The sequence below is a fragment of the Pieris brassicae genome, chromosome 1 (assembly GCF_905147105.1).
Source record: "Pieris brassicae chromosome 1, ilPieBrab1.1, whole genome shotgun sequence".
Classification (NCBI taxonomy): Eukaryota; Metazoa; Arthropoda; class Insecta; order Lepidoptera; family Pieridae; genus Pieris; species Pieris brassicae.
Genome location: NC_059665.1, coordinates 11,961,641 through 11,979,494, shown reverse-complemented (window position 1 = coordinate 11,979,494; position 17,854 = coordinate 11,961,641). Strand labels below are relative to the sequence as shown.

The 17,854-nt window shown below is 40.5% G+C and overlaps 1 protein-coding gene across 3 annotated transcripts; it reads left to right on the top strand.

The window, feature by feature from the left end:
- Window positions 1–5,469: 5,469 nt before the first annotated feature.
- LOC123712792 (DNA polymerase subunit gamma-1, mitochondrial) lies at window positions 5,470–17,652 on the top strand. Of its 3 annotated transcripts, none has more exons than XM_045666071.1 (18): window positions 5,470–6,048; window positions 6,248–6,443; window positions 6,671–6,825; window positions 10,277–10,476; window positions 11,425–11,573; window positions 11,640–11,853; window positions 12,286–12,806; window positions 12,894–13,115; window positions 13,192–13,297; window positions 13,559–13,689; window positions 13,864–14,036; window positions 14,106–14,229; window positions 14,303–14,483; window positions 14,631–14,800; window positions 14,984–15,119; window positions 15,212–15,380; window positions 15,454–15,570; window positions 17,447–17,652. In XM_045666071.1, the coding sequence occupies exons 1-18, from the start codon at window positions 5,768–5,770 to the stop codon at window positions 17,631–17,633; spliced, it is 3,432 nt and encodes a 1,143-aa protein (XP_045522027.1). In that variant the 5' UTR covers window positions 5,470–5,767; the 3' UTR covers window positions 17,634–17,652. The 3 variants fall into 3 exon arrangements, with proteins under 3 accessions (XP_045522027.1, XP_045522019.1, XP_045522036.1); XM_045666063.1 differs by having other exon boundaries at window positions 14,981–15,119; XM_045666080.1 differs by having other exon boundaries at window positions 5,867–5,962; window positions 14,981–15,119.
- Window positions 17,653–17,854: the final 202 nt, after the last annotated feature.

The following is a 17,854-nucleotide window of genomic DNA, read 5'->3' as shown; positions in this document are numbered from 1 at the left end:
CCGAGTCAACCACACAGCAACACAAAACCCATATTCGTTCACCGCGACCTGCAATCATGTGAATACGTATTCGTACGCATAGACGCCGTAAAGAAGCCATTACAAGCACCTTACGACGGACCCTATCGCGTGCTGAAACGAGACAGCAAGATATTCACGCTGCAGTTACCTAACCGTGAAATGAATATCTCTATCGACAGACTCAAACCTGCCTACACTATCACCGAGCAAGATGTGCCTACTGATACAACAACGAGTACCTGCAACAAGCAAAACACATCAAGTGCGAGCGAACTACATGAACCATCAAATAGCCTGAAACATCAAAATGACAACAACCTGAAACAACAAGACACTGGGAACACCTCAATACCTACAAGAACAACTCGCCGAGGCCGCGTTATACGCCTGCCGGTACGCTTCGCTAGAGGGGGAATCCTGTAGGTGATTAGTACGTGTCGTCATGAAACAATAATTTGTTCTGAAAAGAACAGTTAATTGCGTTACCGTTAGACCACGATGTCGAACTGTTCTGAGAAGAACACGTTCGTACCCTTCGACGGTTGCGCGCAACAAAAAGGACAACTTTTTGCCGCGCCTCGATTTTATTGTCTACGCACCCTTCGCATCTTGGTACCACATGTTACCACTAGTGGCCAGGTAGGATAATTTTTGTATATAAATCTACAGTTTTTAAAAATTAAACACATTCCACATTCCATCTTCACCTCTTCTCAACGAATTATTAGGAAATTTTATTTTAACCAAATAAGGACCAACCAACTTAAAACAATTAACCTAAACCAAAACAACCTAAAACAAAACTACCCTAAATAGCTGTCGGGTGCGTCTCGGTGATTCGCTGTTTGTATTTGTTTTTGTGTAAGCGAAAGTTAGCGGCTTGTGTTCGGTGAATATTATTATTTCTCGTCCCTCGAACATTTTGCGGAAATGTTTGACAGCCATGTAGATGGCGAGTAGCTCTCGATCGTAGGTACTGTAGCGAGTCTCTGCGTCGGTGAATTTCTTCGAGAAATAGCCGAGTGGTTGCCATGAGTTGTTGATAAATTGGTTGAGTGCGGCACCAGCTGTTTTGTCGCTAGCGTCGCTGAATATAGCAAGTGTCGCCTGGTGAGACGGATGAGCAAGTAAAGCGGCGTTTTTTATGCTCTCTTTACATGCTTCATAAGCTTGCGTTGATTCAGTGGTCCAGTCGATCTTAGTTTTGTCACGCTTCTTGACGTTGTGCAGGTAGGTATTTAACGGCGCTTGTATGGTGGCGGCATCTTTGATATTTTCACGGTAAAAGTTTATCATACCGAGAAAACGTCGCAGTTCTTCTACGGTTTGTGGTTTTGGAAAGTCTGTAATAGCTTGTGCCTTCTCTTGGGGTGGCTGTATTCCTTCCGCCGTGACTTGGTGACCGAGGAATTTGACAGTTGGCTGGCCGAAAACACATTTTGATGGGTTGATGGTGATGCCGTATTCTTCTAGTCGCTGTAATACGATGCGTAGATGTTTTCGGTGCTCTTCCTCGTCGATTGATGCTATGAGTAGATCATCAACGAAAGGGAATACGAAGTCGAGTTCGCGCAGTACTTCGTGAATAAAGCGTTGGAAAGTCTGTCCGGCGTTCTTTAGACCAGGATACATGCGCGGAAACTCGAAAAGACCAAAAGGTGTGATGATGGCGGTTTTCTCCACATCTTGCTCGCTGACTGGCAGTTGTTGGTACGCGCGATTGAGGTCGAGTGTGGAGAAAATTTTCTTCCCTGCGAGTTGGTATGTGAAATCACGTATGCGTGGTATGGGATACCGATCGGGCTTGGTTATGGCGTTGAGTCTTCGGTAATCGCCACACACGCGTAGGTCTCCATTCTTCTTTGGCACGACGTGAAGAGGTGATGCCCAAGGGCTTTTGCTTGGTCTGCATAACCCTTGATCGATCATGTTTTGGAATTCCTTCCTGACCATTTCGTAACGATGCGGTGCAATGGGGCGTGGCTTGCAGTGAAGGGGCGGTCCATTTGTTTCAATGAAGTGTTCGACGGAATGTTTGGGACTAAGCTTCATTGAAGTGATTCTGGTTGTGCCTGGGAAATCTGCTAGTATTCTGTGGTAATTTTTCTCAATGTCAATACTACGAACTCTAGGTATGTCTGCAGTACTGAGTTGAGCGTTTGTTACCAGCTTTGTTTTCCCGTCGATCAATCTTCGGTTTTTTACATCGACAATGAGGTGGTGGTACTGCAAGAAATCTGCTCCCAGGATTGCCTTAGACACATCCGCTACGACGAATTTCCATGTGTATGGTCTTCGGAGGTTAAGATCTCTCCTTCTCTCCGTATGTTGGAATGACCTTGTTGTTGGCGGCGTAGAGTTGAAATGGCAGTGGTTTTTCACGTGAGCCTTTAGTCTTTGGTAGCACGGAGATATTGGCTCCTGTGTCGACCAAAAAGGTAAGTTTCATTACCCTGTCGGTAACGAAAAGGCGGTGTGATGATTCGGTAACGCCGGTTCCCGCCGCGGCCAGCGTTACTTTTAGTTTTCCGACTGGTTTATGGGCTTGAAACATGGGCATAGTGGTGTGCATTTCTTCGCGTCCATACCGTAGCGATGATGGTAATAGCAGTACGGCATTGGAGATTTTTTCCGGCTTCGATCTTCCATCTGTGACTCTCGTAGGTTTTCGTTGCGCTTTGTTGATGCGTTCCGGGAGCGTGATTGTAAATGGTGGCGAGAACGACTGTTGCGGTAGTTGTCGCGAGGTTGTGCTCGTAGCTCGGCAACTTCCAAAGACAACCTTCTTATTTCACCGATGAGGGTGTCGATAGTTGGTTGTTCTGGAGGTGGTGGCGATGCTACAGGTACGTAAGGCGTTGCGACGGCAGCGATGTGTTGCGACGGCGTGTGGACTTCCATCATTTTGTCCGCGAGCAAGGTCAGGTCGTCAAGCGTCGTTTTGATTTTAAACGCTTCGCTGACGCACTTCGGCTAGCACGGAACGAATGTGTGGCGGCAGATGCTCGAGCCACATCATTTTGATGGTGCTCTCGGGAAATTTATCCTTATTAAGCTGCTTCATTTGCCTCATCAGCTGGCTGGGTTTCTGGTCTCCAAGCTCAACTTGCGACAATAGCTTCTTTATTTGTGCGCTGTTAGATTCTTCGTATAATAATATTAAACGGTCTTTAATGGCGTTGTAGTAATCTGCTTCCGGCGGCGAGCAAATGAGATCAGCGATGTTTTGGCTATCTTGCTTTTCAAGCTGTGCGATGACCATCTGGGCGAGCTGGGCCTGGCTTCGTTTCAGATCGGCGGTTGCTGCTTCAAAACTGCAGAACCAGAGGAGCGGCTGGTCACGCCAGAATGGTGGCACACGGAGCGACAGTGAAATACCGGAGACTTCTAGGCTCGACGGTTGTGATGAAACTTGACGCTCTTCACCGGAATTTTCTGTGTTCGACATCTTCAATTTTTTTGGTGTTCTTCTCGGGGTCACCACTTTAGGTTGTTTTGGTCCTTATTTGGTTAAAATAAAACTTCCTAATAATTCGTAGAGAAGAGGTGAAGATGGAATGTGGAATGTGTTTAATTTTTAAAAACTGTAGATTTATATACAAAAATTATCCTACACTGGCCACTAGTGGTAACATGTGGTACCAAGATGCGAAGGGTGCGTAAACGATAAAATCGCGGCGCGGCAAAAAGTTGTCCTTTTCTGCGCGCAACCGTCGAAGCATACGAACGTGTTCTTCTCAGAACAGTTCGATATCGTGGTCTTACGATGACGCAATTAACTGTTCTTTTCAGAATAAATTATTGTTTCATGACGATAACGTTTACAACTGTCCTTGTCAGGACACATCACTGTTTCATTACGACACGTACTAATCACCTACAGTATGTACATAAAAAAATGTCATACGATTAATGTCAATCTTCTTACTTAAATGTCGATGCGTTACCAAACGCAGGAAATTATCGCCTATCGATAAACTGGCGATTCTCGTATGAAATAATCGTAGGTGAGAATTTAGTTCTTGTCTGTATGTAAACATTTTGATGCGATAATGCTATGGCGATTATTGCTGGTGATAGTCGCGTACGATTTCTTGCACCAAAACTTGCTCGAAACTCTCCATCTAAATGGGCCTTTACGCTGAAACTGACAGCGTATTGATATGGGTTAAGTGATGATAGCAACATCTGTAATTATCTTTGCGTTTTCTCCTCCATTGTGAATCAAGGATTTAAAAAAAAACTTCTTCATCGGCGTTGGAAATAAATTTACCGTCACATTTTTCGGCTACGCGTCATCTTTTTCTTATTCTATCTTACCACGGTTGATTCTAAGAGTACTTTCTCCAGCGGAGTAGGGATAGCATGTCGTTGAACAATGATAGTAATAATTCTATTACAATTAATGAAATTCTGTAATAATCTTAGTAATTCTGTAATAATGAGGTAAACTGAAATAATTGCATTTTTTGTTTTCATGTCTATGATAATAAAAGCCTTTTGTTAAACTTTCTGTAAAGTTGCATAATTATAGATCATTTTTATTAAAATAAGGTCATAAAGAAGTTTCATTTCTTACACGTACACCCATAGAGGCCTTTTCATGAAAGAAGTCCTACAGACGCGGCCATTTGCCATTTATGAGTAAATAATGTACCTATTTTACATTTAGCATAATTATGTAATTTACCTATATTTAGTACATTTCTGTTATGTAAAAATAACATTTTTATATACTTAAATAAGCGGTGTTCTACCTACTTACAGGGAAAAGATGAGAAAATAGGGTAAAGAAAAGCATACAATTTTTTATTTAGAGTTTTATTGAATAATTGTGATCAGCGGCCATAGAATCATTACTGTCTGAAGGGTGAATGGAAACAGTATCATGGATTCAGTATCGCTAGCCGTAATTATTCGGTCCATAAGGCCGTCATTTTTTAAATATTCCTCCTCTAAATGTTCGACTTGCGTGCACTGAGCTGTCCAATCTTCCGCCGTAATATACTCAAGGGCCGCTTCATCACGTTATGCATTTGGTTAATTTTGTGGTAAAAATGAATTTATATCATAAAAGTCCCATTAATACAGCAAAAATATTATTATATGGCAACTCTAAAAAGTACCTGTTATGGCGGCGACTCTCTTCCGAACATTGTTTATTGGTAATAAAACACCTTGATTCTTTTGTTCCGCTTCACAAAACTCTTTCACCTTCAATATTATTTCTCGAGCCGAACTTTTTACAACTTTGGGCATTATAAACAATCTTTAAAATGCAAAAAAACTGTATTTGCCGTGTTTTTTAAATTTCCCCTAAAAATCCACCAAATATTCTTTCCCCTTATTCTGGGGGAAATCCTCTGATTTGGCAACACTGCATTGCCGATCTGTCAATTTTAGTTCCAAAAATCACCGTAGGACTTATTTCAAGAAAAGTACTACACGCACACATTTTATTTCAAATATTAGGGCAATAAGAATCAAAGTTAAGCTACAGTCATTCGTATCAACTTCTTATTTGAATTCTTTTAAAAGTTGTTTACTTAGATTTTTTTCTATATATTTTATTATATAATATTGAAATAAAGTTTAGAATTTAGAAAGTACTTAATAGTTATATACCAATGGAAGGTGTATGATTATAATGAAACCCTTAAATATTAAGTAATAGTTATATCTACCTAAGAACATGCTTGTATCTTCTTAATAAGTGCAGTTGGATATAACTGGAATTTTAGAAAATATGCCCTTGCAAAATACCCGAAATTTTAATCATAAAATATCCCAAGCTTGTATTGGGTTCAGAAAATATTACAGTCGTGATGTCCTCCCTATGAGTGAAGTAAAATTAATAAAAAATAAGAGTAATACTCACTCAAAATCTGATAACACCTCGGAAAAAACTAACCAAGATTCAGAAGAATTAAGAGTAAATGAGGTGAATATTCAGATGATATCTAAAAATATTTATGACCAATTATTTAGTCAATCTCAAGCAAACGTAGAGAGTAATGTAATAAAAAGGTTTGTTTCTTGAATTTGCTTTACCTTAATTATAGTGTAAAAGGAATTGTCACAAAATAAAATGTTATAAATAAGTTGTATGTCTTGTTCCTAATGAGGAAGATATAATTTTGACTCTAGCATTGAGTGTTGCTTAACATAAAACATATTGATAAGCTTGAAATTGATTCTATAAATTATGTCAACATGGTGTTTTCAGTTGCCAAAATCATCTTTTACAACATGGAATAGACTACAATAATTTTACTAGGCTTCCTGATGTACAATTAAAACTACCTCAATTAGAAGGGTCAGATATTGTTGAACATTTTTATAATATAGGAGAAAAACAATCTTCTCCATATAGAAAATTGTTGCAGTATTTGGCTATGAGTAGGATTCCACAACCACCCCAGGTAAACTATAAATTACATTAAAACAAAACATTATTCTAAAATTACTTTTCTTTCAATTAGTTTCAAACTCTCTACTGTATACTTCGAATATACACCAATTATTTAGACTAATGAGCACAGTTTTACAATGTGGTTGATATTATGAAATTGAATAAAAAATCTTAATAAAAATTCACATATCTAAGATACAACTGATGTAGTTCTCCTGTCTTTAATCTGCACTATAGGTATGGTCCAAAAATGCAGGTTGGACCAAGTACACCGACCAGGGATCACAATCAGTGCCATGCCCACAGGATGATAGCTTGATTTTTGATGTAGAAGTGCTGATGTCAGCTGGTAAAAGGCCAACCCTTGCTAGTGCGGTTTCACCTGAAGCTTGGTAAACACTAATGCATAATTTTCATTCAAACATACTGATATATTTTCTTATTTTTATTATTAGTGCATATAAATGCATTATGATGTTGTGTACTTTAATAAATAAAATAAGAAAACATAAACACAAACATCTTAACCTATTTATAGCAAATTATGAATACAGTATGCAGTAATGTGAAAAAGGGTTTTTCTTATTGAAATTGCTTTAGTTATTAATATAACTTTCCTTTATTTTGCCTATATTGCCTACACAAGACATTAAAAACACAAGCAACTTAATTATAAAAACATTTTCTTGATGAATTATTTTGGAAATGGTGCTACAGTGGCGGTGCAAGGCAAAAATTGCTTCAAAAACACTCAGTTATCGAAAGCTAGACGTTGAGGTGATAAAGGTAGAATTTCACACACACACATTTCATGCTCAGCACACCAAGGTTCCTGGAAGCTAATTTCGCCTTTCCTTCGAAAACACCGCAAATCTAACGTCCTTCGATATGTAAATGGTCACTATTCAGATGCTGACTGAGGGTTAAGAGTTGTATTTGAAGAGAAGAGTACTATTAATGGGAAAATATGCGAAAAACGCCCAAATTTGTGTCTTCATGGAGTAAACTTGCACTAGATTAGGTTGACCCACGTCCGTGCATAGAGAACGCTCAGTGCTAGCATGTAACAGCACGTAACAGTGAATACCGGGGTAAAATAATTAAAAAAAAATGATTTTTATCAGTTAGAGACGTTTTGAGAAAAAATGTGGTTGAACATTTGGATTTACATAAAGTTACCCTCGTTTTCAGAAGGCTAAAATATGTTTTGAGGCTGTTTGAGAGCTTGTCTAGTTATTGGTACAGTTATCACGAACATGTTTGCAAAACTGGTTATACTCCTTTGGGGAAGGAAAATTTTTGAACGACCTTAATAGGTGCCGAACAAAGATGGAATGATATCCGAAATAGAAGGAAGATCGTAACCGTCTCGAAGCCAGATTGAACATTGTAGAATGCCGAACGACAAGAATGGAGTATTGTACAAAAGATACAGTGTAAACTCCATGTGACGTCCCTCGATTTAACGACGGACTCCCTAAAGTGTCCAAATCAATTGGCATTGATTGCTTTTGCTTGTTTTTCATACAATGATGTACGAGTAGTACTGTACGAGCCAAGGCTGTTCATTTTACTCACTTAGGCTTTGCACAAATTATGTACTTAAGCACGAAGTGGAAGTTTGCTTCTCGCGTAAAAGATTTGTTCCCAAAAACATATTACAATATTGCACCGCCATGGTGGTTATTTGATTCATTTCATTCATGATGATTCATCATTCAATATAAATTGTTATTCTACGCAAGAAGAAATTGTTCTCCTTGCGTAGAATGTAAATAATTGTATTTCAATAGAAATCGGCTAAGAAAAGTTCTTCGTCTTCGGCAAAAGTGGATGGTTTAGTAGAAAATGGTCACGAACACATTATACGTGCAGATATTTATCAAGCCGGAGAATTATCCAAATTAGCAAAAAGCGAAGCACAAATGTTAACTTCAGACAGCATGGAGAATCAGTGCATCATCTCCGGAGTAGGAGAGACCCAACACCATAGTCAGGTCAATGGACAATGTCTGGGTCGTCAAATAATATGAATAATACGTTTAATTCCAATGTGTGTACTAAGAAGAACATTGATAGTAAATTATCTATTGAATATTTTAGCAAGCCGACATGGCAATACAAAGAGCAGCAAACGCAACTTGGTTGTAAAGTAAGCGATGAAGATAAATCACATCGCGTCAATCGCGTGGGCATCAAAAACATGAAATTATGAAGCTTACAAGTAAAGCAAGAAACAGGAGGAGATAAAGAAAACTTGTCTTCGTCCATGTTTTATAAGAATAATAAAAACTTAAGTCGCAGATTGGTATTGTCTAAGCCCTTGTAGAAGCACCGATCCAATTGTATACGGGACCCTATTTGCAACGCAACTTAACACAAGGATCCGACAAAGTTAAAAGAAACAGTTACAGCAAACTTTCGCATGGAACAGAAAAGGTTGCATCCAAATTGAATGTTTTTTCTATCAATAAAAGGAAGACATATAAGCAACAAACATTGGTGAAAAAGTAGACATTTTGAAGAAAATAGGAGTTAAGAATAGAAAGACATATACAGGAAGACCAAAAACAAAGGTCGGAAAGAGTCGTGATGTCTTTCGTAAAAGAGGAAGATTGCGACACGTTTTTCTTCCGCACTATAGTAGCTTCACCGAAATGAAAGAAAAGCACCATCTATAAAATTATACTTAAAATTCCTTTAAGCATACAAACCAGAGAATATGTTTTGTATAGTCAGTTCCATTTATAAATAACATACATCGTCGAAACATTACATTCAATATTCATATTTCATTTTTTTTTAAATTTATTACGTAATAAACGATAAATAATAAAATATCATTAGCAATAAATGGAATGCCAGTTCAGCAAAATATGTTAGCTAGTGGATTGACCTACTGTGAAAGACGTCAACTACAACGAATAATATTATTTAGATATCAAATTACCGAGGTACGGTTTCATTTTATAAAATTATATTTAACCTAGGTCATGGTTGCATTCACCAAAACAATAATGTACTTTTATGCTCATGATAGTTCTCAGAATGTACTCAAGACAGGTAGTGGATAGGACATTACGATCATATAAAGATCAAGAGACGTCACGGAGCAGTAGGTGTAGCATCAGCTGAATCAGCAGCCGGTTTCGCAGTGGCCTCAGGGGAAGCCACCCAGGAGGTGTTAGTGACAGTACGGTGATAATTCCGTGATTAAAAGGTGTTCGCATTTCAGAAATAAGAGAAAGTTAAACATATAATGAATTCAACTTGTAAAGCACTACATATTCATCTTGCACTTTTGCCTGGGCCTTGGCTCGTACATACTCCATGTACGAGCCAAGCCGAATAGAAGTTTTATAGAGTTGCAAGAGGTGGCCTAGATTGAAGTACCGTCTCGCCTTGCTGAGCACACCAAGCTTCTTGGAGGCTAATTTGGCCTTTCCCTCCAAATAACCTAGAAACTGTACGTCTTTCGATATGTCAACGCCAAGTACGATGCTGGCTGTCGCTTTAAGAGTGTCTTCGAAGAGTTTCTTCTCGTTTTTTTTAGGAAAACCCGCAAATTAGTCTCTTGGGGTTAAATTGGACTAGATTTAGTCTACCTCAGTCTGAGACTCATACGAGGTATCATACAACAACACTTCGTCTGTCGAAGACAAAAAAAATCGGGGCGGCTGTGTGCTCTTAGAACTACAATGGTTGTTAATGCTGTTAAAGCCAGAATTCACCGAAACCCCATTAGGAAACAAACAATGTTATCTCGAGAAATAATGATTAAAAATGCTTTTTTATTTATAACAGAAGTTAAGGCTAGACTTATATATCTTACGTTAACTTCAGGTATAGCTGGGTGAGTGAGCCTCTCGCAAGTGATAAATCTCACGAACATTACTCTGAAGTGACTTATGCTGATTTAATACCTATGGAGACCGATGGTGTAACACCATGTGGAGATTTAAAGAGAGCAAGAATTATAGTAGGGCATAACGTTTCATATGATAGAGCCAAAATCAAAGAGCAGTATTGGATGGACCGGACAGGTAGCGTTCTCTTTTAATTTATTATATTCCTGATGTACAGTAATAGGTTTGAACAGGACGTGCAGTATGTGTGCTAAGCTCTTCATCCCTAGATGGTTCTTGATAGTTTGATTATTTTGATTCGTTTGATATTGTACTCAAAAGTAAAAAACTGTGAATATATATGTCGGGGAAATATCTTAACTCTATCGATATTGATATCATCATTAGCTGGTTTAGTGAGCGTGATGTGTGTCAGTGCAAGCACAAAAGAGACGAAAAATTATCGTACAATAATTAAATTATATTGATTCCTTTTAACACTAGAAATAACACTTTAACGAGCAGCTGATTCAAAGCACGAATCTCATCACCATAATGCTCCACTGAATACTCAATCAGTACGGTCTTGCGTTTTGATTAGGCGTAGGCACTTCAGGCATTTGGTCTGCTCTGATTGGTCGTAACAATATTCGTACTTTTATATGTTAGGCAATGATTCCAAACTGTTAAACAATTAATTATTAAAGATAACAAAACAACAATAAATTATGATTCTTAAAGTGAAGTAATCTCAATGATTATTCAAAGAAACAGTTTAAATCATATTTACTCGATCGCATCATTACATTCCCTGTCACACAGTATACTATTTTTTGAAAATTTGTCCATACGAATAATAGGCCTCTTGCGTTAGTCACAAAAGGAACACACCATTGTGTTATTTCCTACAACTTAAGCTCAATCTCAATAAACCACAGGCCACATTCGCCTATATATAGGTAGGCCTACCTATCGTCTTATCTTAATGAGCGTTTATAACTCTTACTCTTCGATGGAGACAGTTTGGCTTAATAAAGTAAATAATTATTCATAAGAAAGAAATAAAGTTTAATTTTCGGCATCGAAAGAGAAAAGTTGTGAGAGTGTGATACGTCGATTACTTTGGATTGATTCACGAATTTCCAGGTGTACGATTCATGGACACGATGTCTATGCACACGTGTGTCAGCGGAGTCACCAGCTATCAGAGGATAGTGCTGAAGGCCAAAAATAAGGAACCCGACCCCACCGACGAAGACTGGATCGGCATCAGCTCATTGAACAGTCTGACCGAGGTGAGTAGCGCTTCGAAGGTTCTCCGTTTGCAAAAAGGAAAGCTCAAAGGATGCGACTTGAAACAGGTCCACAAGTTGTACTGCGGCGTCGCAGTGGACAAACAGAAACGCGACGTGTTCGTGGAGGGTAGGCTTGAAGACGTCCGGCGCCACTTCCAAGCGCTGATGAGCTACTGCGCCGCCGACGTCATCGCCACGCACAACGTTCTCAAGGAGCTGCTGCCCTTGTTCCTCGAGCGCTTTCCGCACCCCGTCACCTTGGCCGGCATGCTGGAGCTAGGTCAGTCTTTATTAAGCTTCCTTTCTTTTCCGGAACATGAAAACGCGAACAACGCTGTCGCTATCGGATAGTTTTCGTCTGCAATTTCGACATAGCGCCGATATCGCAACTGCGATATCGGAAATTTTAACTATTAACAAGTAATAAAGCACGAACCCTTACCGCCCATTTAGTCTAATCTAGTCTAGTTCACACATACACAAATATCCGTATTCAAACGTGCACAAAATCCAATAAATTTGAATGTTCGATATAAAGAAAACCGTAGCCCTAATGGAAGCGAGAGTTTGGGTATTTCACTCATTATTTACTAAATCGTTTGTTCTGAAAGCATATGTTATTAAATTTAAATTCATTCTCTTGCTCAGTTTTTACCGTGTGAGTGCGAGAAACCAACCAACAATTAATATTTCACCATTGTGGGATATTTAGGTTCAGCTTATCTGCCGGTGAATTCTAACTGGACACAATACGTCGATTCAGCGGAGGCGGTGTTCGACGACTATAAGCTCGAGTCGCAGCAATTGTTAACACTGAAAGCCGATGAAGCGTGTCGCCTCATGGAAAACGAAGCCTACAAAAAAGATTTGTGGATGTGGGACCAAGACTGGTCGACGCAAATTTTAAAATTGAAGAAATCAAAAGGCAAATTTAGTAATCGTTTTGAGTCAAATAATATTGCACCAAAAGAGAAACAGACGCACGAGGAATCGGATACGTTATCGTTAGATTATATTGAAACTTTGGAAAAGGCCGAAGAAATGAAAGTAGGTAAAGAATACTTTGATGATTCCACAAACAAGTTTGAATACTTGTTCCACTTAAAAGCTATGTTGCCGGTAAAAAGGCCTCACTTGGCCGGATACCCAACTTGGTACAGGAAGCTGTGCACGAAGCCGGGTAGAGATCCCTACTGGGTACCGGGAGCCAACAATATCACGACTAGTATGCAGGTAATCCCCTATCCTATCCTGCTTACCCCCTTTTCATACTAATCAGGGTGTCGAGGCATCCGTCTATGATGAATTTATTATTGGCAGATAACACCAAAGCTTCTTCACCTATCCTGGGAAGGATATCCTCTTCACCACATCCCGGGAGAGGGATGGGGTTTCCTCGTCCCTTTTAGCAGGAGTGTGGGTGACGTCCCGGAAGGACACCCCCGGATTCCTTTAGAATGCTTGCTGGAAGCATGTCCTTTAGCTAATCCCAAGGAGGCCGAGCTGAATACTGAACTGTACGTTCTTCCCAAGACTGTGGAGGTGAGGTTCGGAATCTAAGCGCAGGTCTTGATCGATAAGCTAAATGTGATAACGGTACCTTTGACGCTTTCTAAAGGAGGACCTGTCGAGGCGGGCATACTTCGCGAGAAAGGCCAAAGAAGAGCGAGCGGCCGCCAATCAGTATCATGGCTTAGGCGTATGGACTGGACTTGAAATACAAGGTGTCTTTTGTTTTGTAAACTTAGAGATTAAAAAGAGTTGCGAAAAGTTTCTTGCCAGTTCTTCTTGCCCGCTCTACGCCCTTGACTTGCGAACTGGTAGTAAATGTAAATTTACAATTAATTTAACTTCTTTTCTGACGTTCATAAGTGTACTTGTTTACCTATATGAATTAAGTTATTTTGAGTTTCAGTTATACTTTCGATTCTAGCCTCGTGCAGAGCGAAACGTAACCTAACTCAGTGGCATTTATTTATTGCCAGGGTGTTGCCATTTCCTGCGTCTGCCTCACAAAGACGGCCCCAAGTACAAAGTGGGAAATCCCCTGGCTCGGGACTTCCTCGACATGTTCAGTCAAAACGTTCTGTCGGCCCAGGGAAACGACGCAGAGAAGGTAATTTTTAATATTCCAGAACGGCTCCACTTTTCAATGCAATAATTTTAATAAATAAAATTTATTGCGAGCGCAGCTCAAAAACCATAAATATACTTACAAAATGTACGACTTCGTCGCTCGGGCGGTGTCCGTTTTATAAGGTTTATTTAGGGGAGCTGACCTCAATCGCAGGTTCTAACGTTCGGGCGGATGATGTCCTACTGGCGAAACAATCGAGAGCGAGTGATGGGTCAGCAGGTGGTGTGGTTACCTCGGGAGTGTCTCCCGGGGCACTTGCGGGGCTCGCTCCGCAGATTCGGCGCCATCGTGCCGCAGGTCGTCGCCTGCGGCACCCTCACCAGGCGGTGAGACCTTGGTACGATATAATTCAAAATTCGCTCGGGGCGGGAGTTGAATCGGGCTCTGTCCCTCAGGGCCAGCGAGCCGACGTGGATGACCGCGAGCAACGCGCGACCGGAGCGTATCGGGTCGGAGTTACGAGCCATGGTGCAGGCCCCGCCCGGCTATCGCTTCGTCGGCGCCGATGTGGACTCCCAGGTGACCGGAGACGACGAGTCGTAAGCTGTCGGCCTCCGTGACGCCTTCGGCTCACTCCTCCGTTCCTTCGCAGGAGCTGTGGATAGCCGCACTGCTGGGCGACAGCGGTTTCGGCGTATGCGGCGGCACGGCCTTCGGTTGGGCGGTGCTGGCAGGCGACAAGAGGTCGCAGACGGACCTGCACTCCCTGACCGCCGGCGCCGCGAATATCCACCGAGATCACGCCAAGGTCATCAACTACGCGAGGATATACGGTGAACGCTAAGATTCCAACTTTATTTTCCGATTCCGCAAGAGGCCGTAGTGATTGAAGAGTCGCGGTCTAGCGGTCTCGTGAAAAGGCGTGGCTATATAAAATTATTCAGTTTCAGTCCGGTTCCTTAAGAATATCCCATTCGCAGGTGCCGGTCAAAACTTCGCGGAACGACTTTTAAAGCAGTTCAATCCGACGATGACAATTTCGGAAGCGAAGAGCAAAGCCGCCAAAATGTTCACCACCACCAAAGGCCGACGGATCTACACTCTTCACGAGAAGTATTCTGCCGGGCTGCTGGATCCGGACGACTGCCAGGTCTCTTCTTGACGATTTTTCTATGATAGAGCGTCTGCACCTGACGTTACTTTTCTTTTATAAATAATAGCATCGCTAAGAAGGACCTCGTCCGACGTTATCCAATCGGAGAGTCCCTAACCCTGACTGAGCCCTACTTTTATACACGTATAAAATCCGGAATAAAAGTCGAACCCGCAGCAGGACGTGAAAATGTCCGGCCGGGACGCAGCGCGCCTCGCGAAGATGAGCGGCAAGCGGCTCGACGAGATGTTCGGTCGGGCGCGGTGGGCGGGCGGCACCGAGTCTGAAATGTTCAACAAACTGGAAGAGATCGCGGGTGAGTTCGCTCCGCCGACTCCGGTCAGGCTCCGTTCCGACTCCGTCGAGACGAGCGGTGGCGCTGTAATTTGTTGTCGCGTCGTCCGACAGATTCCGAGGCCCCTCGGACTGCGTTTCTGGGCGGGCGGCTGTCCCGCGCCCTGGAGATGGCGGGCGGCAAGTGGGGCGGCACCCGCCTCAACTGGGCCGTCCAGAGCGCCGCGGCGGACTTCCTGCACCTGATGCTCGTCAGCATGACGCACTTGGCGCCCGAGGCCAGGTATCGGTCGGATTCGAGTCGTCCTTCGGCGCCGTCAGTCCGCGGTCTCTGAGATCGCGTCTCTCTGTTTCAGGTTCTGCCTGAGTTTCCACGACGAAGTCCGATACCTGGTGCCCGAAAAATATAAATATGAGACCGCTCTGGCGCTGCAGATCACCAACTTGTACACGAGAGCGTTTTGTTCGCAGAGGTTTGTGGATTTGTACTTTTTTCAATAAAAATCAGCCATTTTCTGAGTGCCGGTATTAATCATATTTTTATCCATGTATATGAAATGCGGCTGCTGTTTCGTATTCTGGCTCGGCGTCCCACTGCTGAGAACCATGAGCCTACCATGAGCTCTTATTGCGAGCCTATTGACAACTGAGATGCATCGCTAATTCGTACCATGACATCGAACTAACGAGACAGTTTAGGTTCCCACGTGACCTTAGCGGTTATCAGATTTCGTTCGTTCAATTTGTATGAAGATTCGTACCATGACCGCTTAGCTAAACCTAAATTTGACAGTTGCGCCTCCCAACTATGACAGAATTCGATTCGATAGAAGCGATTCTAAAAAAGTTACTTTTTGATTAACTTTTTTGTGTCGAACGTGTCCAAATAATAGTTTTGAACGTATTAAATTATATATTTTAATAAAACTTGTTAATAAAGTTAAAATAATAAGATGTACCTTCTGTCTAATTGAGGAAAAAAAATATAATTTGTATATTTCTTACATTTTGGGGTATTTTGAGTTTAAAAAGTGGGATTATAAATAACTTATTAAAATATCGACGGAGATGAGGAACAAGACGGCAATTCCCCTCTATCGACTTCGTAGATGTCGAGTTTAGAATTTGCTATTGATCAACTACTTTGATTCTTTGAAGATTCAGTTTAACTACAAATAATTGCACAGACTATGTTCAATAATATTTGTTTTAATTAAACAAAATTAGGCAGGTTTAACAAAATCATAATTCCCCTATATATAATATTTTATTTAAACTAGCTCCCGCCCTCGTTGGTTTCATATATTTTACCGTTTATTAAATATAGCATAATTATTGATACACCTAAACATTTATAAGGATTCTGAAGAAGAAGGAAGGTTATGGGTAAATATTGCAAAAATAGCCGCCGCCTGGTTCTTCGTTTTACAATAAATAAGAATGCTATCACGAGTAGTTATTATAATTAAATTTTACTTATTATGTTCATGAATTCTACTCTGCCTTTTGTTGTTTAAATAAACATAGTTATTTTTCAAATTTATAATAGGTAAAAAATAAGATGTATTCAAGCAAATTTTGTCACGTTAAGCTGTAAAGAAAATATAATTATTTATATTATATGAATGAACACCAATATATTGAAACTATCAAAGCACCAGAAAACTTTACCTTTTAAATATATCGAGGAAATAATTTTAAATTAAATAAATATGTATAAAGACATAGCATATAGTGATCGATGATTTATTTAACATAATTTTATATTTTATTTATTTGTATAGAAACATCTGTCGAAGCAAGTTGACAGTTAAGTTTCAAAACTTAAATAGAAACCTCAAACAAAATTATCGTTATTTCATACGGTCTTGCGATGCAAATACGTTTCAGCTTATCATAGTATGAAAAAATGCTATTGACTTTAGGTAGTTAAACTCCACGGCATCGCAACTGGATTGTTTTAAGAATGTTGATGCTAGGCCTCCTGTACTACATGCGGAGCCGACTTTGCGCTTTGCAGAGGTGCAAGCGATAGCGTGGAGTGGAGTATCGTCTCGCACTGATGAGCGCACTACATTTTGAAGGAATATCGCGTCCATAATTCCAATGCCGGCTGAGGCGGAGAGAGCCTCGGAAAAGTCTCTTTCGTTTTATTTAAATTTAAAACAGGAGAACGAGATACATCTTAGAAACTACATTTTATTGAAGTATTTTTTAAATTTTACCATAATTGTTTATATATTACGGATGTAACCGATTTACTTCAGTGTTGACGACGAATAGATCAATTTAACCAAAACGATGACCTCAATCGTCACTCATACCATGCTATTTTTGTTTAATTTTCAGAGTCGGCATAAAAGACCTCCCGATGTCGGTGGCCTTTTTTTCATCCGTGGAAGTAGATAGAGTGCTGCGAAAAGATTCACATCAAAGCTGTGTAACCCCGTCGAACCCCCACGGCTTAGAAAATGGATATGGGATACCCGATGGCGAATCTCTTACCATTTCTGATATACTTAAGAATGTGCAATAGATGGTGATGGGGATTTGTATCGCTTCGTTTTAATTCTTATAAGCTGTTGTTATTTAGTCACAAATAACTGAGGGCGGGTCGGCCTATCGCGTAACGTAGCAAAATAAAAAATCATTTTAATAATTGTACACGTTATAAAAATAAATAAATAACATCTCAATCACTTAGGTTTTGCATAGGATTTAACATTTAGGAATCACTTCGATACCCAATATGTAGCT

Bases quoted from the DNA above. Each gene is read 5' to 3' on its own strand.
- LOC123712792 (XM_045666063.1), top strand. From the start codon at position 5,768: ATGCCCTTGCAAAATACCCGAAATTTTAATCATAAAATATCCCAAGCT. The intron at 12,807-12,893 runs GTAATCCCCTAT...TATTATTGGCAG, and splicing joins ATATCACGACTAGTATGCAG to ATAACACCAAAGCTTCTTCA. The intron at 14,037-14,105 runs GTGAGACCTTGG...TCTGTCCCTCAG, and splicing joins TGCGGCACCCTCACCAGGCG to GGCCAGCGAGCCGACGTGGA.